Source organism: Eriocheir sinensis, unplaced genomic scaffold (genome assembly GCF_024679095.1).
Source record: "Eriocheir sinensis breed Jianghai 21 unplaced genomic scaffold, ASM2467909v1 Scaffold63, whole genome shotgun sequence".
Taxonomy (NCBI): Eukaryota; Metazoa; Arthropoda; class Malacostraca; order Decapoda; family Varunidae; genus Eriocheir; species Eriocheir sinensis.
In genome coordinates this window covers 1-23,607 of record NW_026111976.1, presented here as the reverse complement: position 1 = coordinate 23,607, position 23,607 = coordinate 1, and the positions used below count along the sequence as shown (strand labels likewise).

General features: G+C 41.7%; 1 protein-coding gene across 1 annotated transcript; it reads left to right on the top strand.

Moving 5' to 3' along the window:
* Positions 1 to 251: 251 nt before the first annotated feature.
* Positions 252 to 23,585, top strand: LOC126993543 (carbohydrate sulfotransferase 11-like; the record flags this gene model as incomplete). Its single annotated transcript, XM_050852683.1, has 4 exons — positions 252 to 332; positions 14,782 to 14,888; positions 15,818 to 16,005; positions 23,506 to 23,585. Coding segments are annotated over exons 1-4 (386 nt in total), but the record flags the coding sequence as incomplete, so codon positions are not given.
* Positions 23,586 to 23,607: the final 22 nt, after the last annotated feature.

Here is a 23,607-nt window from a genome sequence, read left to right as displayed (position 1 = left end):
CCCGTTGATGAGGCGTTCTGCCCTCCTCTGCACCTTGTCCAGCAGGTTGAGGTGGCATTCATTTTATCGAACAGGCTGACTGCCTTGTCTAGTGTGACACTCTGGGATGCACAATGCATCCTGAGGATGAGTCAACTTAATTCATTTATCAGTGAGTAAGATTAGATTATAGTATATCGATAGTCCCCACTCCTTTGTAGAGTGCTGCACAAAAGCAATTTCCATAAACTTCTGGCGTTTCGTCAGTGCCTGCTATTCCCTGTCTTACTCTTCCGTAGCATTATATATAGGACGCATAGAACACCTTATAAAGCGACAGCGATGTGCTTAAGGTAAGGCTGGATTACACGTATATATTATTGTGATATATAAGGCAAGGGGGTTTCTACTATCTGCACAGTGAGCCAGACTGGGATCAAATGCCTATCACAGTGCAAGAAACAGTTCATTGACTGAAATCAGTGAACCCTACACTATGGACCGGAAACTTGCCCCAGCCCTGTTATTAAGCCGCGAATTTTGTAAAATCAACCATTTTGGTGCGAATCGCCATAACTCCCTTATTTCTGGGGCTACATAAATGTGTTTGATATCAATCGACGGCAAAATGAACGGGCTATATTTTGTAACAAGTGACCGTGCTCCAAAAAACGATTTGAAAGGGTAAAAATCGAGTAAATTTGCAAAAAAACGACTGAAAAAAACTATTTTTTGAGATCTCAACCTTGAAACCCACTTATTTTTTAGAATTAAAAAAAACTTATTTAACAAATAATTTAGCCCTACCAATGTGCTTCCCAATATGATGCATAACATTTCCCTACTCCCAGTAGTTTCATCACTAGAGCTCGAACCGTAAACCCTCTTTAGAGCGATTTTGACGAACTCCAGACACTTTGCCGTTTTTGTCCAGTGTGGCATTGCTATTGAATCTAGAACGCCGTAATTTGGCATGTAGCCCCTCTTGGCAATGTAGTTTGACCAGCTCGAAGAATGTTTTTCTATTCCAAGTTTGTTGTCGAGACGTCACAAAATGGCCTGTTTTTTGGCCCTTTTGCCGCAATTTGGACACGTCCTAGTTTTTTGCTTATAACTTTATTTATTTAGTGCTTTCCAATTTTTTTTCTTCTGATTATTAAAGAGTATGAATAGAGCTTTCATTTGCCACCAAGCACGTCTTCCTACCTTCAGTTGGTTTTGCTCGAGCTTGACCAGAAGTCGCGACGAAAATTCACCGAATCTGACTCGTTTCACGCGCCGCGACGAAAAACCTTCCCGACGAAACAAAAAATAATATAGCTGCATACAAAATCATATATGAACACTTCATCCTATATTAAGCCTTATTATACATGTTATTTCTATTTTTTTTTAGTATTCAACCATATTTCTTCCAATTTATGAATAATATATATATATATATATATATATATATATATATATATATATATATATATATATATATATATATATATATATATATATATATATATATATATATATATATATATATATATATATATATATATATATATATATATATATATATATATATATATATATATATATATATATATATATATATATATATATATATATATATATATATATATATATATATATTTGGTATAAAAAAAAAGCAAATTGAATGTATTATTCATAAATGGGAAGAAATAGAGTTGAATACAAAAAAGAAATAAAAATAATATGTATAATAAGGCGCTTAAAATACCTTGATTTAGATAGTGACATGATTATATAAAAATAGTAACTTTTTATATAGATATCTTAAAATGGCTTTAAAACAAGATAGTCAACATATTGAAGTGTTCATATATGATTTTGTATGCAGCGATATTATTTTTTGTAGCGTAAGGAAGGTTTTTCGTCGCGGCGCGTGAAATGAGTCAGATTCGGCGAATTTTCGTCACGAATTCTGGTCAAGCTCGAGCAAAAACTACTGAAGCTAAGAAGGCGTGCTTGATCGCAAATGAAAGCTCTATTAATATAGATTAATAATCAGAAAAAAATGGAAAGCACTAAATAAATAAATAAAAAAGTTATAAGGAAAAAACTAGGACGTGTCCAAATCGCGGCAAAAGGGCCGAAAAACAGGCTATTTTGTGACGGCAAGACGACAAACGTGGAATCGAGCTATCAAAAACTCCTGGTCAAACAACATGGCCAAGAGGGGTTACTTGCCAAAATACAGCCTTCTAGAGGCAATAGGGATGCCACACTAGACAAAAACGGCAAAGTGTCTGGAGTTCGTCAAAATCGCTCTCAAAAGAGAGAGAGAGAGAGAGAGAGAGAGAGAGAGAGAGAGAGAGAGAGAGAGAGAGAGAGAGAGAGAGAGAGAGAGAGAGAGAGAGAGAGCAGTCTGAGGGAGGGGATGTTGATGGGGGAGAGAGCATCCTGCAATATATAAGCCTCAAAATAGTCAGTAAAAAGTGGATTACTTACATTATTTGTGTGGTAATATGCTGCAGGAGAATTACATAGATAGAATTGCATAGAAAATCAGACCACACAGACTCCATGGTCCAGACTAGGTGGTCTGTCCTTAAACCTAAGTGATTTTACATTAATCAGAAGTCTCCAAAACGTTGCATTTCTACTCTAGTTGATATTAAGTTAAAGGAAGTGACGGTCGAGCTTTTTTTTGAAGGAGTCAATCGTGTTACACTGAACCACTGATGGTGGGAGCTTATTCCATTATCGCACTACAACGTTGGTGAAGAAAAATTTGGTTCAGTCTGAATTTACTAATCTACATCTGAGTTTTATGCCATTGTTCCTCGTGCGCAAAGTGTCATCGATCATAAACAATGTTGATCTGTCTACATTCGTGAAACCATTAAGTATTTTAAAACATTCGATCAGTTTTCCTCGGAGGCGACGTTTCTCAAGAGAGAACATGTTAAGGGTGGAAAGCCTTTCTTCGTAAGATTTGTTGCGCAAGGAAGGGCCCGACGCTGAACACCTTCTAATTTAGCAATATCCTTTGCATGGTGGGGAGACCAAAACTGTACCGCATATTCCAAGTGGGGTCTGACTAAACTATTGTAGAGCGGAAGTATTACATCTTTATTCTTGAATAAAAAGTTTATTTTAATGAAGCCCAACATTCTGTTCGCTTTATTTGCTGCATCGATGCATTGCTGTGAGAATTTTAGGTTTGAAGCGATTTTGACCCCCAAGTCCTTGACGCATTGAACGCTTTAAAGTTTAACGCCGCGCATTTCGTAATCGAACTTCTTATTCCTCGTTCCGACTTGAAAGACCTGGCACTTGTCTACGTTAAAGGGCATCTCCCATCTATCCGACCAAGCTGAAATTTTGTGCAAATCCTCTTGGAGGCTTTGCCTGTCTTCGTCAGTGAGAAGCGAGTTACCAATCTTTGTGTCGTCTGCAAATTTACTAATGCGATTATTGAGTCCAACATCCACGTCGTTGATGTAAATAATGAAGAGCACTGGGCCAAGAACCGAGTCCTGAGGGACGCCACTAGTGACCGGCGCCCACTCTGAGTTAAATCCGTCAATCACTACTCTTTGTTGTCTGTTGCTCAACCAATTCGCGATCCATTGGTTTACTTGACAGTCAATACCTATTTGCTTTAATTTGTAAAGTAATTTATGATGTGGGACTTTATCAAACGCTTTCTGGAAATCAAGATAGACTACGTCCAGTGATTTGGTTACGTCATAAACAGTGAAGAGGTCGTTATAAAAGGTTAATAGGTTTGATAGGCAGGATCTTTTGTTTCGGAAGCCATGCTGTGAGTCCCCAATTAATGAGTGGCTTTCAAGGTAACTCACAATTTTGTCTCTAATTATGCCCTCAAGTAGCTTACCTACAACCGAAGTTAGACTAATGGGCCTGTAATTACCTGGTACTTTTTTGTCTCCTTTCTTAAAAATCGGTGTCACGTTAGCCTTTTTCCAATCCGAAGGGACGATGCCTTGTCGCAAGGACATATTGAATACGGTTGTGAGGGAGGAGAGTATTTCGCTCTTTGTTTCTTTGAGCAGAGTTGGATATACTTTGTCAGGTCCAGGACTTTTATTTGTTTTAAGTGATTTGAGTGCTTTAAGGACTTCATCGGGTTTTATTTCAAAGTTAGGCAATGCATGCTCGAGATTTACATTAGTATTGGCGTTGGTGGTAGTGGTGGGAGGACTGTCAATATTGAACACCGAGGAAAAGTAATTGTTTAAGAGGTTTGCAACGTGTTGGCTGTCAGTCACTAGTGCGCCGTCGCTGTTTGTTAAGGGTCCAATTCCACTGCTGATCGCCTTTCTGTGGTTTATGTAACTGAAGAAGGATTTTGGATTATTTTTACAGTTGGCTGCAATAGTTTCTTCATATCTACGCTTTGCCTAACGTACTAATCTGTTTAGTCGTCGCCTGGCATCATTATAGAGTCTAATGTTTTCGGGCGAGCTTTGTTCTTTCTTTAATCTGTAAAACAATTTTCTCTCCTTGACTGAGTGTTTAATTTCGCTATTAAACCAAGGTGGGCTTTTATTAGTGTTAATTCGCTTATCGCACAAGGGGACAGATGTATCCTGCTGAGTGAGTAAGTGATTTTTAAAGCTTAGCCAGACGTCCTCTACATTGCCGTCATCTGATAGTCGCATTTCTATTAGTTTTCGTCGGATTTCTACGAAGTTGGCTCTTTTGAAATTGGGCACCTTTACTTTATTTTCAGTCACCGATGTTTGAGCTCTAATGTCAACGCGCACTAATTTATGATCGCAGGAACCGAGGTGTTCTCCTACTGTGACATTACTGACTAGGTTATCTTGGGTCGTTATAACAAGGTCGAGTATGTTATTTTGTCGAGTTGGTTCAGAAACCATTTGGCTTAGATAATTTTCTTCTAAAAATTCGATCATTCTATGTGACTCACCTTCTGTGCCTGACAGTGTCGCCCAGTCGATATGGGGAAGGGTGAAGTCTCCTAATATCAGTGAGTCGCTGTTGTTAAGTGACTGCCTTAAGACGCTGTACATTTCAAGATAGGCATCGAGTGATTGCCCCGGAGGCCTGTAGGTGACAGATATATTTAAATTGACTTTTGTTATGTTTACTCGCACGCACAAATGTTCAACGTTACTGTTTCTTGGTGTTTTGTCAGTGGGTTGCAAATAGCTTTTGACAAAAAGGGCGACGCCACCGCCTCTACGGTTTACACGATCGTTGTTAAAGAGCCTGTAGCTATCTATGTTGTATTCGGAACTTAAATCAATATTTGTGGTGTCGATAAATGTTTCGGTTATAGCAATTACGTCAAAGTTTTCTGTCAGAGCAAGACATCGCAGTTCTTCAAACTTGTTTCTTAGGCTACGCGCATTGAAACTAAGGACTCTTAGGTTATCTTTAGGCTTGGTAATAGAGGTGGTGGTACTGGCGGGTTCAATGTTAGGAGTCTGTTGCGGTGTATGGTGTCTATTTACATGGGCGGGGTGGAAGGACGTGGCTGAGAGTCGTTTTTTGTTCGGGCGTTACGTACGACGTCGTTGAGGAGCCTTCCGAATCTGGCTGCTCCGATGGGGGACAGGTGTATGCCGTCCCTTTGGAAAAGTTTACTCTGGCCGTCGAAATGGTCCCAGGCGTTAAAGAACTCGACGTCAAGCTCTCCGCAGAGAGTCTGTAGGCGGTTGTTGAGGCTGAAGGCCTTACTGTAGAAGTCGTTTTCATCCCACGTCCGTGGTAGAATTCCTGAAATCAAAATATTAGGGTATTTAGACTTATACTGCTGGATGAGCCTACGGTACTTGTCCAGCAGTTACTCAGACCGGGTCGTGGTGACGTCGTTTGTACCTTTGTGGAGAACAAAGAGTGAGTCATTAGAGGCCTCAGCGGAGACCACGTCCAGGGCAGCTGTGATGTCGTCAACACCAGCTCCAGGATAACAGTAGTTACGCCTACGACGGGGGGACTCTGCCACAGAATTCAACCACCTGATGGCGAATCATAGTCACCGACCAGGAAGGTGCTCTGTTCCTCGTCCTCCTCCTCCAGTATGGCAAATCTGTTGTAGCAATGAGTAGGATAAATGGCTCTAGGCGCGGGTCTGGCTCCTCCTCTCACGGGGGTGAAGCCTTCGGCGTCAGCTCTACCGGTCCCCTGTGACATGTCTTCTTCGGAAGGTGGCTGGACATCGACAGCAGGTGCGAAGGATGATGAGGCGTCACTTGCAGCAGGGGCGACGATGTTGGCCTGGATAAACTCCTGCAAGGTTTCAACGGTACTTGTTAGTTCGGTGATCTTCTTCTCGCCAGCCGTCAGCCTTTCGTCCTGTTGAAGTAGTCTCGTTTCCATCTGTTGTGTCAACAGGCAGATCTTGCAGACGGTCGATCGTCCTGAGAAGAAATGGCCAGAGAAGAGAGAGAGAAGCCCGAGGGAGGGGGAGGGGTGAGAGACACGGGCACCTCGTGACGACACAGCCACAGCCGCGCTTTGCCCCGCCCAATCAGCTTTAAGCTGCGCGTGACCAGACCCTTTCTCTCTGGACCCTGGTCCTCCACCTTGTCAACTCAACTGTTTTCTCATCCATATTTCGTACATGAGGTAAGTACTACATCGATTATCATCTCCTGTGCTGGGCAGGAGTGTTTATATAGGGAAGTTACGCAGAGGATGTTACAGAGGATGCTTAAAACATGTTCACGGGCGAGCTTTCAAGTGCCAAACCACTTTAGTATATTTCGCATGCTTTTGGCCTATTATTAAGGATTTTAGCCAAAAACGCTTACATACAGGGTGGTAAAAGCAATTCCTGGGCAGCTATTGTTTTTGTTATTGCGTACAAGCAGTGCCATGTGACTACAGACAACATTGAAGTCAACGAATGTAGCCCAGTTATTTTAAACATTTAAACAAGATGTTAGAATCTGTACAGAGGAGGATGACAAAGATGATTCAGGGGGTGAGAAACTTGCCTTATGAAGACAGGCTGAAGCAGTTAAATCTTCACTCGCTAGAAAGGCGAAGGTTGCGAGGAGACTTCATCGAAGTCTATAAATGGATGAAGGGATTTAATAAAGGGGATGTCAATAAAATTTTGAGAGTGAAAGAGCCAGGTAGGACGCGTGGCAATGGTTTTAAGTTAGACAAAGTCAGATTCAACAAAGACATAGGCAAGAATTGGTTCACCAATAGAGTGTTGGACGAATGGAACAGGCTTGGGAGCCATGTTGTGGGTGCCAATACCATAGATACATTCAAGAAGAGGTTAGATAAAGCCATGGATGGTGAGGTAAGGTGGTGTTGAGTGTACAGGAGCTGCCTTGTATAGGCCAACCGGCCTCTTGCAGACTCCTTATGTTCTTATAAGTGTGCTTTGCTGAAAATAACACAGTCTGACGAAAATACGTGCCAACGTACCAACTTAAATTAATAACATTAACCGATCGCAGTGTTACCAGATAAGAATGTTTCACAGAAGGTTTCGATCAATTATCATTGCTAAGAAGGAAAACGTCACTGGACAGGAATACGGCTCTTATAGTTTGCTTTTCCGTGTCAGGTATACAGCAGGGAAAGTACTCAACCTTGTCTTCTACAGTTTCGGTGGCAATGATATCGATATATTGGGAAGCGAAGAGATCTTTAGGCGCTTTAAGGAATCGTTCGCTAAAGTGAGAGACTTCGGAGGTGTGCCGGCCGTTTGTGGTGTTTTGCCAAGGAGGACGAGGTGAGGGATGGCTTTCCAGGGCCTTAGCAGTAAACAGCAGACTGGCGGCTCACTGTAAGCATAATGACCTTGTATGTTAAGGATGGTGTGCACTTGTCACTCCAGGGGGTTGAGGTTCTCGCAGGCTCCCACGAGCGATCACTTAGCACTCTGCAGGATTTTTTAGGGTAGGCAAGGGGGAGGGCCTAACATCAGTGGATATGCATCGCAGACTGGGACTAGGGAGCTCAAGATTAATCGAAAGGATATAACAAAGGATGATCTAACGGTCAATTACACCAACAGTAGAATTCTCAGGAACAAGGTAGATCGACTGAGGGGGAAAACATTTTTTGTATATCGAGGATGCAGTTCAGGGGCCAAAAAAAAAAAAAAAAACAATAATGAAAAAAAAGCCCGCTACTCACTGCTCCTACAAAGAGTCAAGAGGAGTGGCCGAAAGATAGGTTAGCTTCGGAAGGAGAGGTGTCCTGATACCCTCCTCTTGAAAGAGTTTATGTCGTAGGCAGGAGGAAATAGAGATGAAGGAAGATTGTTCCAGAGTTTACCAGCATGAGGGATGAAAGAGTGAAAATGCTGTTAACTCGCGCGTAAGGGATAAGGACAGTAAAAGAATGAGCTTGAGTAGAAAGTCGTGTGTGGCGAGGCCGCGGGAGGTTGGGAGGCATGCAGTTAGCAAGCTCAGAAGAGCAGTCAGCGTGAAAATATCGATAGAAGATAGAAAGAGAGGCAACATGGCGGCGGAATTTAAGAGGTAGAAGAGTATCAGTAAGAGGAGGAGAGCAGATGAGACGAAGAGCTTTAGACTCCACTCTGTCCAGGAGAGCTGTGTGAGTGGAGCCCCCCCACACGAGAGATGCATACTCAATACGGGGGCGGACAAGGCCCCTGTATATGGATAGCAACTGTACGGGGGAGATGAACTGGTGGAGACAATACAGAACGCCCAACCTTGAGGAAGCTGATTTAGTGAGAGAGGAAATGTGAAGTTTCCAGTTAAGATTATGAGTTAAACTGATCTCTCCGTTGGACTCTTCCGATCACAACCTTGTTTTAGCATTCTTTTCTAGCGTTCCTGACAGCCTTTGAACCCACCGAAGAGGCGATGCTTCTGGCATTTTGCTTCAGTTCATCCCACCGAGCTGGCGATGCTCCCACGATTTCGTGCATTTTCAAAATCGCCAATCGTCGCAGAGCGAAATCGCAGATGTGTGGTCCCAGTATCAACCTCAGCCCTTTCTATCATTTCCGATTGGGGCAAGAAGAACTTGGTGTAATTCAACGCCTCAAAAACTCAATTTATCCACCTACCCACTCGACACAATCTTCCAAACACCTATCCTCTATTCTTCGACAATACTCAGCTGTCACCTTCCTCTACACTGAACATCCTCGGTCTATCCTTAACTCAAAATCTCAACAGGAAACTCCATATCTCCTCTCTTACTAAATCAGCTTCTTCGAGGTTGGTCGTTCTGTATCGTCTCCTCCAGTGCTTTTCCTCTTCCCATTTACTATCAATATACAGGGGCCTGTCCGCCCTCGTATGGAGTATGCATCTCATATGTGGGGGGGCTCCACTCACACAGCTCTTCTGGACAGAGTGGAGGCTAAGGCTCTTCGTCTCACCAACTCCCCTCCTCATACTGACAGTTTATACCTCTTAAATTCCGCCGCCATGTTGCATCTCTTTCTATCTTCTGTCGATATTTTCATGCTGACTGCTCTTCTGAGCTTGTTAACTACATGCCTTCCCCCCTCCCGCGGCCCCGCTGAACTCGACTTTCTACTCTAGCTCATCCCTATACTGTCCAAACCCCTTATGCAGGAGTTAACCATCATCTGCATTCTTTCATCTCCTACTCTGGTAAACTCTGGAACAACCTTCCTTCGTCTGTATTTCCTCCTGCCTATGACTTCACCTCTTTCAAGAAGAGTGTATCAAGACACCTCTCCACCCGAAATTGACCTCTCTTTTGGTCACTCTTCACTTTTATCCTTTGTAGGAGCAGCGATTAGCGGGCTTTTTTCTGCACCTTTTTGTTCCCCTTGAGCTGCTTCATTTGCTGCAGATATATATATATATATATATATATATATATATATATATATATATATATATATATATATATATATATATATATATATATATATATATATATATATATATAGGATGAACAGTAGGATCAGGGTTGCCACGAACATCTTTATTTGTCGATGCTTCGACTCTTTCATGAGTCATCATCAGGACTAGAAAAGAGGACTTACAATCACGATCTAAACCAATATAAGCAGTGTTCTTAAAAATATGAGACTCTATATATGATTAAAATTCGTATGACGAGTAAGTATTTAATTATGGGCAGGGTCTTAAAAGAAAACAGCAATTGAGAAGGAAAACTATAGAATAGGCGTAAAGTCACGCCTATTCTATACAGTTTTCCTAGACTGGAACTACAAAAATTTGTATGTAATCAACTACAGACTCCTATTGTTGTTGCATCTGATCTAGTTCCCAGTGACCGTAATCAGAATCTAAGAAATCAAAACCTACTAAGACTTCCACAACCTCGGTCAGAAGCCACAAAGAAATCTATTACAGCATGGAATAGTTTGCCAGAAATCATACGATCTATTGAAAAGTGTCACATTTAAATTAAAAGTAATATATATATATATATATATATATATATATATATATATATATATATATATATATATATATATATAGATATATATATCTAGATATATATATATATATATCAGTGCTGGGCACTTGCAGTACTTTTTGCGGTACTGCGGTACTGCGGTAGTACCGCAGTACCGCAGCGGGATGGGACACCTGACAGACAGACAGACAGTCGGACATACGCACAGACACCCTGGAAAAGAAGGGAGGCACTTTCACTGAAAAGGATAGGTACCTATTGTTAATTAAAAGGATGTGATTTTTCATCGGAGGGAGGTTGGAACCAGGATTTTTTCACCTATGCTTTTCTAGGAGGAACCATACTTCCTTCTAAAATGAATCAACACCTCATAACTTCTATACTACGTTGAATCAATTCATCTTTAGTTGCGTGCGCGCCGATTATCTCGCTGTAACTGGCAACAGAGAAAGAAGGGGGACAGAGACACGTTACTAACGTGTACCGACCTAACGTAGACGGACTTAGAACGTGTAACGTTCTAACTAAGTCCGGGCTAAACTTCAATACTGGCAGCTCGGTGAAAAACTTGCTCCTAGGAAATAATCTATTAAATAATAACCTGTATACATTATTGTTATCTCCAGTTCCACCCACCGGCGCTCTCCCATCAGCCGATTTGCGTCCTCTCTCTCTCTCTCTCTCTCTCTCTCTCTCTCTCTCTCTCTCTCTCTCTCTCTCTCTCTCTCTCTCTCTCTCTCTCTCTCTCTCTCTCTCTCTCTCTCTCTCTCTCTCTCTCTCTCTCTCTCTCTCTCTCTCTCATACGTTAAGGGAGATAAATATATAATTTAATGAAATAAAGGAAAGAGTAGGAGGAGGAAGAATTACACTTTTGTACAGTCTTCTCAATTCTAAGTACTTGTATTAAAATGTGATTTTTGGCGTTTAGATTTTTTTTTTACCTATAGGTGTTTTTGGTAATTGGTGTCGCAAAGCTAATTTTTTTTTTTTTTATCTTTTTAAGTGCTGCTTTAGAAACCAGGTACCGCAGTACCGCAGTACCGCGGAACGCATCAGGGGGGGCGGAAAAAGTACCGGAGTACCGCGGAACGCACCGGGCATGCTGAGTTACCGCAGTACCGCGTAATGCAACCACAAACTTTTGGTACCGCGCCCACCACTGATATATATATATATATATATATATATATATATATATATATATATATATATATATATATATATATATATATATATATATATATATATATATTCCTGTCGGGCAAACACTGTCACCATATCAAAAGGCGAAGTAGGATGACGTCATAAGCGTTGAAACGAGGCGAAATTGATATGGCAACAAACAGTGGTACCAGATGAAGTTGTATACGATAGTTTATACTCCGTTCACCAGGCAAAGACCGGCAGACAATGTTCGAAGCTGATGTCCGCTGGCAACTCACGGGTATCTAAGTCAGTGTTAGTATGGGCTCGGGAGACAGGTGACAGATGTACAGCTAGCCATGGTTACAGGGCAGGCGAGACCTACTCAACTGACAGCCTCAGTTCATCCGGTAAACAAGTAACTTTGTTCATCCTCTGCCTGGCAATGTCGTACTTCCACGCCTCTGTCCTGCCAGACAGTGTCCGAAATTCCGAAACTACGAACACGGGCAGTGTCCGTTACACCCCTTGGTGCACGCTGCTGACCTCATCAGCGTTCCTTTCCACTTATCATTGTTAACTGGTAACAGTGGACCTTCGACAGACAGAGAGAATATCGTTTTGGCAGGTTATGTAGTTATAGAAAAAGTATATATTCTTGTATTTTGTTTTATTTTTTCTATTGAATATGTTGGTGTTTTTATATATCAATATACTCGTACATGTGTATGGTTGCTCACTATATGATATATTTGTGCACATATATACATGTGCACTACATATGAAGAAATGTATTATTAGGTAACTTGTTCAGAAGAAATTTCGGTGTCCTAGATTAATAGAATTAAAAGGAACTCTAAAAATGGTCACCTATTCAAGGAGCTCTCCAAGGAGCTCTTCCTTGCTGGAATTTGTGAATATATAAATTACCTGGCAAATAAAATTTTTGACTTTGGCTTTGAGAGAGAGAGAGAGAGAGAGAGAGAGAGAGAGAGAGAGAGAGAGAGAGAGAGAGAGAGAGATTATGGAAAAAAAATATGAAAAGAAGTAACTAATATATGCGTCTCCACCTGCACGTTCATGCAAACACCTGTTGCAATGCTTTTTGTAAATTAATTTACGACTTTGAGTAATTGCGCGGGCTGCGTCTGTCGCATACGTGTCACATTCTAACTATTGGTGCGCATGCGTGAGTTGAGCGAAAAATCAGATATATTCCCTCAATCGACGCCGATGAAACACCGTACGTGGCTGCGTGGTTCATATTTTCACCCTCGGCTCCATTAATTTGTTTCCGCGTTGTGTATCATATAAGATACGACGTGGCGGCTGCAGACTGAGAGCCTCGCGGTCTTCCAGTCATAAGCATCCTATATGCACGAGTGTTTAGCAACTCGTGTTCTTGACGGCACGAGACAATACGTAACAACTGGAAACCTTTACTTACAATTTAATCAAGAAGAGAGGAGCTACTACGAACCGTTAACAACATAATGAGGTAGGAACCTTGAAACTTAATTACAAGTATGAATAAGTAAAACAAAGCTATTAGTATCGTAACCATTGTTCTTGAGCTCACCAAAACATATATGTCACTCGCTTCAGGTAGAAATGGCAATGCCTGCTCACTCCCTCCTCACATGGGAGGGCTGACTGTCCAGCGTCATCTATAAATAATTTCCGGGTGGGAGAGAGAGAGAGGGAGAGAGAGAGAGATATGTACATAGATTTACATAGAAAATCAGACCACACAGACCCCATGGTCCAGACTAGGTGGCCTGTCCTCAAACCTAAGTAATTCTTCATTAATCAGATGGCTCCAAAACGTTGCATTTCTACTCTAGTTAATATTAAGTTCAAGGAAGTGACGGTCGAGCTTGTTTTTAAAAGGAGTCAATCGTGTTACACTGGACCACTGATGGTGGGAGCTTATTCCATTCTCGCACTCCAACGTTAGTATGCACTACAACAACAAGAGAGAGAGAGAGAGAGAGAGAGGTTTTCTCGACACACACACAAATAATAATAGTAATAATATATTGATAATAATAATAATAATAATAATAATAATAATAATAATAATAATAATAATAATAATAATAATAATGATAATAATAATATAGTAATATTAATAATGATAATATAATTTGTAGCAATAAGGTTAATAACTAATACCGAATAATACTGATAATGATAATGGTGACACCAACAACTTTGTTATTAATTTTATACAAAAATTCTTGTTAGTTATCACAATATTATCAACGTCATCATATATTTCAATACGCCACTATCATCAATATCAATATTATTATTGTTGTTTTTATTACATATCAATACTGCTTCCATTGTCTTTTAATGTTATTACTTAATATCTAATATTTTTTTATCTCTCTCTCTCTCTCTCTCTCTCTCTCTCTCTCTCTCTCTCTCTCTCTCTCTCTCTCTCTCTCTCTCTCTCTCTCTCTCTCTCTCTCTCTCTCTCTCTCTCTCTCTCTCTCTCTCTCTCAACGGAAGACAAAATAATGTTTCGTTAATGAGCAGAGCGGGGAGATGGACCAGAAAGGTGAATAAATGCCTCTCCATGTCTCTTGTTGCACTGTGCGCTCCTGCTCAGGTGTTTGGGGGCTGCTGAACAGACAGCTTATAGTGTCCACTCTCGTCCCTCTCTACCTGATTCACTCTTATATTGATGATGATCATAATAATAATAATAATAATAATAATAATAATAATAATAATAATAATAATAATAATAATAATAATAATAATAATAATAATAATAATAATAATAATAATAATAATAACAATAATAATAATAATGAATAAATAATACACGGACACCAAAGCTGGATTTGAAAAGTCCACTGGTAATAAGTGCCTATACCGATTCATGGAATATCGCTGGAATAGCTTTATTGAAAAAAACGCCGGTTACTCTGTGAAGCTAAATCGAGGCCTGTTACCTGCATAGTCCATGATCGAAAACTGAGGCAAAATGGGCATGTGGCACGCTGAGCAGAAATCGTCCCTGCTCACCGGGTTGTGTCTGTAAGAAACAATCCCAAGTGGAGGAGGCCAGAGGGACTCCCAAAGAGTTCATATCTTGATCAAGTCGATGGATCGTGCCATGAGGTACTTACGAGGGGAAGAGGGCCTGCGTGGAGACTTACTCGAAGTAACACCCGCGTTTGGCGTCTTAGGGTGGGCGAGGTTATGTGCCTCCCGGCGTATGCCCCTACTGAGTGATTGGTTGATTTTTAGGTTTTATGCGTGTGGCCATCAGCGAGCAGTGCTGATAATGCTGTGTCTGGTGACGCTGCTGCATGTTACATCGCTTTTCGTCAATATTCGCAGTCTATGGGACAGAGGTAAGGAACCTCATATAGAGGTAAAGCTAATAACCACATTGCTTCTAATTAATGTTGTTTTTTCCTGACCTAAAATAGTAACTAATGGCATTATCAAGCATAAACAATATTATTGCAACCCACATTGTCGTTTGTTTCCAAAAAGGGTTAACACTGTTTGCATTTTTATTTATGAATTTACATGTTTGATACAGGTCTTTGTAAACCAGATTTATTTTTAAGCTCATTTTTAAATAATCTGAAGAATGCAATTGTAATACACTGGAGTTTTGTAATGACATTCATGAATCAGTCACATGTGTATTATTAATTTTAAAATTATAAGCACTGTTCATCGAGGTGTTCGAGATATAATGTTTTCTTTCATGTTACGTGATGCTACAGAAGGGCGGACGTAGGCAAATAGGGTCGTCCACCACAATACTGAACTATGATAGATTCCCAGTGGTTATGCAGGCCACAAGTCACTCACTTGATTTAGATTTTGTGAGTGACAAACTGCCAGCTAAAATTTATTAGCCGACGATGGCCGAGTGGTCATCATGCGTGAGGGCGCGGTGACCCCGTGGACCTAGGTTCGAGTCCCACCAAAACACTCTGATTTCTCAAGTCATCGCCGAGTGGCGAAAGATTACCCACATGCTCTCCAGATCTTCAATCAACCCAAACTTCAGCGACTTCGTTCAAGTGGAGCACCTGGGGACAGCATAGGTCGAGTAAAGAGTCATATACCACGGCAGCCACTGCACTGTAAAGAAAATTCGTCTGGGCCATCAAAGAGCTGGGGCCGTCTAAGAGGCCCCTCAAGAGAGGCTACCGGTGCTACAGGCAGCACTTAAAAAAATAGTGACAAGCACCACATTGTGATCGGTAATAAATTAGTATAGAAGGCAGTGAATAGGTGAGTCAGTTACTCTTTCTTGTTTCAGCCCCACCACAAGCAGGCTTCATCGCCCAGCCAACCCTGGACGTCCTAACACGAAGCCAGACCCTCAGACAGCATGTGAGGAACGCCTGCAAGGCACTTGACTTCAAGGAAAGCAAGAAGCAGAGCGTCACATTGCCATATCTGATCTACGACGACACGCATAAGGCGATCTACTGCTACATACCCAAGGTGAGGGAGAGGAAGGAAAGGGCAAGAAAGCAGAGCGAGGCAGGAAACAAGTGAAGAACGGGAAAGGAAACAGTGTCAAGCTTTTAATGCAAACAGAAACACCCAATTTTTTATCTTGCAGTAATTACAGTATTTTGGATTCCAAATTAAGTGACTGGAAATCGCACAGGAGAACGTCTATCCGCAGGAACTGCTATATTAGTACCATCCCTAAATGAAAGCTGTGGTGGGGTCAGGGCGGGGCAACGCCTGTGACCAGCCTTGCCAGGTCTCCCAAACCCGCGATGCGTAACTTCTGTGATATATGTAAAAGGCATCACAAATGATAAAACACACACCAATACAAGTTTTTCGGTAAATATTATGATATATCAATTAAATGTAAACTAGCTATGTGTAAGATGTTTATACGGCAATAAAGAAAGGTGGTATACATATTTTACAGTGGTGCTAAGAAAATTTTATTATTTTTATTGACTTTCACCGCAGTTCTAAGGTGGATAAGGAATGTAACAATTATTATATTTATAAGATAGTCTAAAGGAATATAAGTATAAAATATGATATTTTCTTAATAACAATAAATGGTAAGCCTCTCACGAGCGGCAGCACTCCCACTGACCCAAGCTGACATGAGTCACGTGTCGAGTTCTTCTACGGAGACAGGGCAACGCTGGAGACAGTTGTTGCTCCGCCTTGACCGCACCTCAGCTCTCATTTAGGGATGGTAGTACCGTAGTGTATGTGTGCAGGAGAGTCGAAGGTCCGTCCTCGCCACACTGTTTACCAGCACACTGTCCTCTAAACCCTAATTTGTCCCTTAAATGATTAATTTTCCTTATTGATTATAGTTGTTTACTGCCGGCCAATTGCTCAGCTTGTGTCCATTCATTTTCTCTTTCTTCCTATTACTGGCGCCTGACACCCATTTCTTCCTGTTTGAATTTTATTATAAACCTTGCCCAGTTATATTAGTGGTCTTTACCTTTTCATTCCCTCTATTCCTGAAAATATCGGTTTAGTTGATTTGTGTGAATACCCAAATATCATCAATTATTTTTTTCTGAAGAAGATACTAGTAATTTTTTACATCATCATCATCATCATTAGCCTTTATTACTCATTTGACTGTATAAAGCCCGTTCTTAAGATTACCCTGCTGTCTCTGTATATAATCTTCCACCACCTACACGCACGACTCATCTACTCTTCTTGAGTATCGGGCCGGGGTCGTGTACATGTGGCACCCGCCCGCAAAATAACCCCAAGACGTGACCTTTGCAGGGCTCTGCGTGTGAAGTCCTTGAACATCCAGAGTCTTTCGAAGGATCATGCACATACCCCTCTATTTATCGAATGAGCTCAAAGAACTGAAGATGATAGTGGGACTCTCCAAGACAAGGACACCTGAGAGTGGCGAGATCAGTAAGGGAGGTATGTATGAACATTGATACCCGTCTTTGGGGGCTAGCTGAGGTTACTCCAGTTGATAAGCGTATAAGGCGAGTGAGGCTGAAACATACTCTCGGCTCCATTGAAGCGTGGGGTCTATTTGAGATGTGTGAAACTGAAGAGGAGGAGGTGTTCTACTAAAAGCTCGGCTCCAAATTAAACCAGTGCACCCTATGGTTGCACTTTTTGCTTTAGGAATATTTAATGCAACTACTGGCACTAAGAGAGCTGGCTATGATTTTTGTTTTGGTACCCAGGACTCTAGTTCAAGGAACAGCACCAACTCTCCCCATTTGAATTTTGAAATATCAGGGTTTTTGAGAATTCCACCGCTGAATGAGGCATAGCAATGTTGGAAGGATAGTTAAAAAAAAATGACAACATAATCGTGAGTACTCGTTAGAGGATCCTTCAGCATTGCAGAGTTTTCCGGATTGCTGAGTGATTTGCAACTGATCATAGGCTTCTTATAGCAACACTAAAGTTTTATGTCAGGTTAAGGAAAATCTCAAAATGTGATCATGCTGAGTATCATATTGAGAAACTGAAAGGCTCAATAAGCCCATGAGTATGCGATTCAATGTGGGTCAAGTTAAGAACAAAAGAACATTAGAACACAAAGAGACTACAACAAGCCGGTAGGCCTACGCAAAGCAGCTTTTGTGAACCTAACTTAACCTTACATAACTTTCCTTGAATTTATCTAATCTTTTTTTAATGTGTCTATCGTATTGACACTCACAACATCACTGCCAAACCTCTTCCACTCATCCAACAATTCGTTGGTAAAGCAATTCTTGCCCATAAAATTGTTGAATCTAAATCCATCCAATTTAAACCCATTACTACGTGTCCTACCTAGCTCCCTTACCATCAGAACCTTATTATTATCGCCCTTATTAATGCCCTTCATCCTTCTATAATCTTCGACCAAGTCTCCTCGCACCCTTCGCCTTTCTAGAGAATGCAAGTTTAAGTCTTGCTTCATACCTTTAACGAATCTGTAGAATGAAGGATGCCTTCAAATATGAAACTCTTCGAGCTGCAAAAGTGTGCACTGGAGAATTCCTGAAATCAAGGAGTGGTTTGCCTTCGGGAAGGCGATGAAAAGTACTGAGGAGAGACAGGTTACCAGTGTTGATGGGAGTCAATTGACTAGTATAAGGCTCTGGCAGGGCTAGAGTTTTCCCAAGGAGAGACAAGGATATATATATATAGAGAGAGATGTAAAGTTGGCGGTGGCTAGGGTAGGCGGTGGCTGAGTGGTTAGCGTGCGGGCCCCGCATTCACCGCGCCAAGGACGACGTCGGTTCAAATCCGCCCGCTACCACCTGGGATTTTTCAGTCACCGCTGAGTGGCCTAAGACTACCCACATGCTCTCCTGATGACCACTCATCAACCCGGACTCTAGAAGAAACCGTCCAAGTGAATCAAGAATGAGTTCCGGGAGGCAGCATGAGCCAAGCATAAATGACGCCACTATAAAAATTGCCTGCGCCATGACGGGCTTGGGCCGACCATCTGGGCCCTGAAGAAAGCCTACCGGCACTACAGGCGAAGACGTAATATATATATATATATATATATATATATATATATATATATATATATATATATATATATATATATATATATATATATATATATATATATATATATATATATATATATATATATATATATATATATATATATATATATATATATATATATATATATATATATATATATATATATATATATATATATATATATATATATATATATATATATATATATATATATACACATATATATATATATATATATATATATATATATATATATATATATATCGGGAGTTTCGCTGAGGATTCCGGGATTCATTTCAATGCAAATTACCTCTGACTAGCCTACCGAGCCTAGAATAACCTCTGCTATGACCCTTCCTCTCAGGTTAACTCTATCTTGCCAGCAGTTGGTTGCTTCGTTTTGACACGGGTGGGTAAAGAGCTCGTTAGGCTGAGGACTTTGAACAGCTGTACTGCCGGACCCTCCGAGCGTGCAGCTCCCGGACACCGTCAAAAAGGGGATTCTGAGCCACCCATGCACGAAACGCTCTGTATGTGTGTGTGTGTGTGTGTGTGTGTGTGTGTGTGTGTGTGTAATAATAATAATAATAATAATAATAATAATATGAATAGGTTTATTAATGTAAGGCAGCCGTTAGGCTGAAAATATACAAATTAAAAATACAAGAAACTAATAGTAAATAGGCTACACTAGAGCGAGGGAGAGGGTGGGGGGTGGTTTGGGAGAGCTAAAAATAGAGACATAAGGGAGAGGGAGGGTGGTGTGAAGGGGGCACTTAGAGGGGTAGCGGCGAGGTGCTAATCTCCACCGCGGCCCTTTGGGTATGACTGTCACTGGGCATTGTTTATCATCCGCACCATCGCGGGCACTGCGCTACGTTTGTAACGGTCGGTTCGCGGCGCTCTGAAGGGGTTGAGTTTGTTGTGGTGTCTGGTGAAGCGGGTGGGAGGAGGCGCGTCGGGTGGCAGGTGGTGGCGGTGGCGAGGATGGTGAAGCAGGGAGATTCCGAATTTTCTGAGGGCGTCCTGGTGCTTGTCAGAGAGCCTCGGGAGACTCAGGGTGGCCAGGGCATTGTCGTAGGTGTGGTAGTCAGGGTTAAAAATGACCCTGAATGCCCTCTTTTGAACCCTCTCAAGCTGCTGTTGTTGGGTGAGGGTAAGGGACGATGACCACGCCGGGGAGGCATGCATTAGCTTTGGCAATATGAATGATGAATAAATACTGCACAGCTCAGCAGCTGGTGCCCCCAGCGTCCTGAGTCTACGCAGCATGTACAGCTTGTAGGAGGCTGCTCAGACGGTGTTGGAGACGTGGAGCTTCCAGTTGAGCTGGTAGTCCACAGTGATGCCTAGTAGTTTGGTGGACTGGACGACCTGGAGGTGGTGTGAGCCAATAGACAGCAGCGGAGGTGGCACATCTCTCTTGGACGTGCAAACGTGCATCACCATGGTCTTGGTGTGGTTGATAGTGGCACTGTTGTCAACCGTCCATGCCTGAAGGTTGTCGAGCGACGCTTGAAGAGGTGCATAGTCAGGATCCCTGTTGTTGACGGGGACGCCCAAGGTGCTGTCGTCAACATATCTCCAGCGGTGCGGTGTGTCCATGAGGGCGTTGTTAATGAGCACCAAGAAGCAAAGCGGACCCATTTCAGTGCCTTGCGGGACGCCACACGTTAGCTCAAGAGGAGTGGAGATCGAGCCCTGGGAGTGAACTATTTGCTGGCGAGCGGTGAGAAAATCAGTCAGCCACGATATTAAATTAGGGTGAAGCCCCAGCCCAATGGCCTTAGCATTGACAACAGTGTGGTCTACAAGGTCAAATGCTTTCCTGAAGTCGACAAAAGCAAGGTCAAGGGAGGTGTCTCGTTTGTTCAGGTGGCTGTGTATGAAATCTAGAAAGCTGACCAGGCAATGAGTGGTGGAGGAGTGCTTCATGTTGCCAAATTGTTGGATGTCTATGAGGCTACTAATATCATCATAAGCCCAGTTAAAAATAAAATCTTCACAAATGAGGCTGGGAATGGGCGTGATGGCGATTGGCTTTAGGTCACTGAGGGACTGTGGGCTGGAAATTTTGGTGATGGGAGTGACAAAGGAAGTTTTCCAGTCGATAGGGCAAGTGTTTTGTTCAAGTGAAGCATTTATTATGGAGCAAATGGGGGTGTCAAGTTCAGGGGCAAATATCTTATAGATTTTGATTGGGAGATCAGTGGGCGTGGTGGCTCTGTGCGTCCTTAATTTCTTTAATTTATTGAAAACGTCAACCTCCTGGACGGAGGGGAGTTTTGGGAGGCTTTGACAGATACCCGCGTGAAGAAGTGCAGTTTGCGCGGATAATCTCTTTGCCAGACTCCGTGCGTCGAGATTTACCGCTCGCCTTTCCCCAAAGAAGACAAGGTCGGCCGAGACAGAAAAGATCGCGCAGGTAGCAAGTGACCGTGACGCCACGTGTGAATCAAGAAGGGAGTAAATCTTACCCGCTCCCAATGTAGGGTGTGGACCTAATCCAATCCCAGTGTAGTGTGGGATTTCATTCTATTTCTGTACTGCATAGGATGGATGTCGAGTGATTGTATAGTAGCTATTTCTAAACGTCATGCCAGGTTAGGGCGCAGTATTTACCTGTAGGAATAGACAAGCAATACCGGGCGAGAAAAAACATTAGATACTTCCGTTTTCCAAGAGAGGAGCAATTGAAAAAAATGTGGATAAATGTGTTGTCGAAGCGACCCACTCAACACGAAAAAGGCTGTTGTTTGTTCTGAACACTTTATCAGTCATGATTACATTAATATAAAAAGTCGTTTACTTGGTACTGAAAGTCCTCGGAATAAATGACTTGAAAAATTAACCTGTATCATCATTCTTCTCTAAATGAGAAGTGCTTTAACTGTTTGTTATTATGTAAGTCAGCTGTGTGATTAGAGTATGATTAGGAACGGCGCCTCGTAAGGCGTCCACAAGTGTGTTTGCTTGGAAGCAGTCCACACGGCTCTTCGAGGCCTCATTGTCAACAAAAACACATGGATGAATGTTGACATCAAAAGATATTGCCAAGCATGTGCTGAGACGCACTAACGCTTCGTGATGTGTAAGAACAGCGACATGGCTTGCAATAAAGGTGTTGTAAAATATAATACAGGACAAAACGATGAAAAAAAAGTAAAATACCTAAAAAAGTCACGTAATGTCTATTTTTATTATGTTGAAATTGAATGTTGGAAAAATGGTACAGGAAAAAATGAAAAAAAAAAAATCGTTTATTCTTCTGCGCAGGAAAAAATGGCACAGTACGAATCAGTTCATTAAAATATGTGAAAATTTTTAAATGTGAACTATTCTTGCAGGAAAGGATAAACAACGAGATAGCTGTGTCTCCGAGAGGAACACGAATGACAAGCAGCTGTATGAACTTAGGAGGGGCAATGGCAAAATTTCCGCCCATCATCCAGAGGTCAGATCTCGCTAACAGTCGCAGAGGCTGTTCACTAGCAAAAATATTAATACGTTGATTAATACGTTGTCTGGATCATTGTCATTGCAGGAATGGTTGTGGTTCTGGTCCACCAGTTGACACCTATTCATCTGAAATAACAAGTTCCTGTAGTGCAGCAGGGTCATGAGGTTGACTGGCGCTTTGGTGATGCCGAATAATCTTATACAATGTTAAGATTCGAACTAAGGCTGAGCTTTTTCCATGGCTAAGGCAGTTTGGGCGTATAGGTATTTGACCTGGTTTATCTTTCATCGTAGATTTTACATTCTGCTGCTTCAAAAGCATTTTCGTCACCATCATGGTTGTGTTCCATAACAAGTAGTTACTGGATTATCATTTCCAAGAGAGGTTACTAAGGCCCCTTTGCACGATAGCGTTCGCGTGGCGCACCTCCACCGAATCGTTAAGTTGTCGACCACTACTTGGTATACATGTATTCACTGTAACAGTTTCTGACCTCCCTTATTGATTTTCATAATCTCCATAGCCTTGGTAAGTCGTACAGTACGTAGCAGTGTGCCAAAGAGCTGACAGAAACCCACTAGTCGATACCTCGCAACCTGTGCCAAGAAGGCTTGCCATTGTTAGTGTTGCCTCACGATGGCGAAATGTTCGAAACCCGTAATTGATACCTGTAGTAATTGAAACCCATACCATAGCATGCAAATACTTTTATATAACATGCAATCATAATTGTGTGCCACTTTTTCCTACGTCAAACTGTGATATAATTTCCGCTAAGATGTTTTCCGGTGCCATTTTTTCCAGTGCCATTTATTCCTGTGCCATTTTTTCCAGTGCCATATTTTCCGAGTACCGTCGAAATTATGTCCTTTGCATAACTTCTTGTTACTGAAATCCCTCTCTGTGATCTGCGTCATGAAAAATTACCATCCTTATTGACAAACCACTTTTTGAAACTTTGATTATCTGGGGGGAAGGAGGAGAGGCATTTACATAAGTAATGATCCTACCTCCAGGTTTCGTGTACGAGTTGGAAGAGAGTGTTCCTGACGACGACTGGGAAAGTGGCGCCGGGACAAAACATCACCGAAAATAGGTGGGTGTATGCCAGGGTGCAC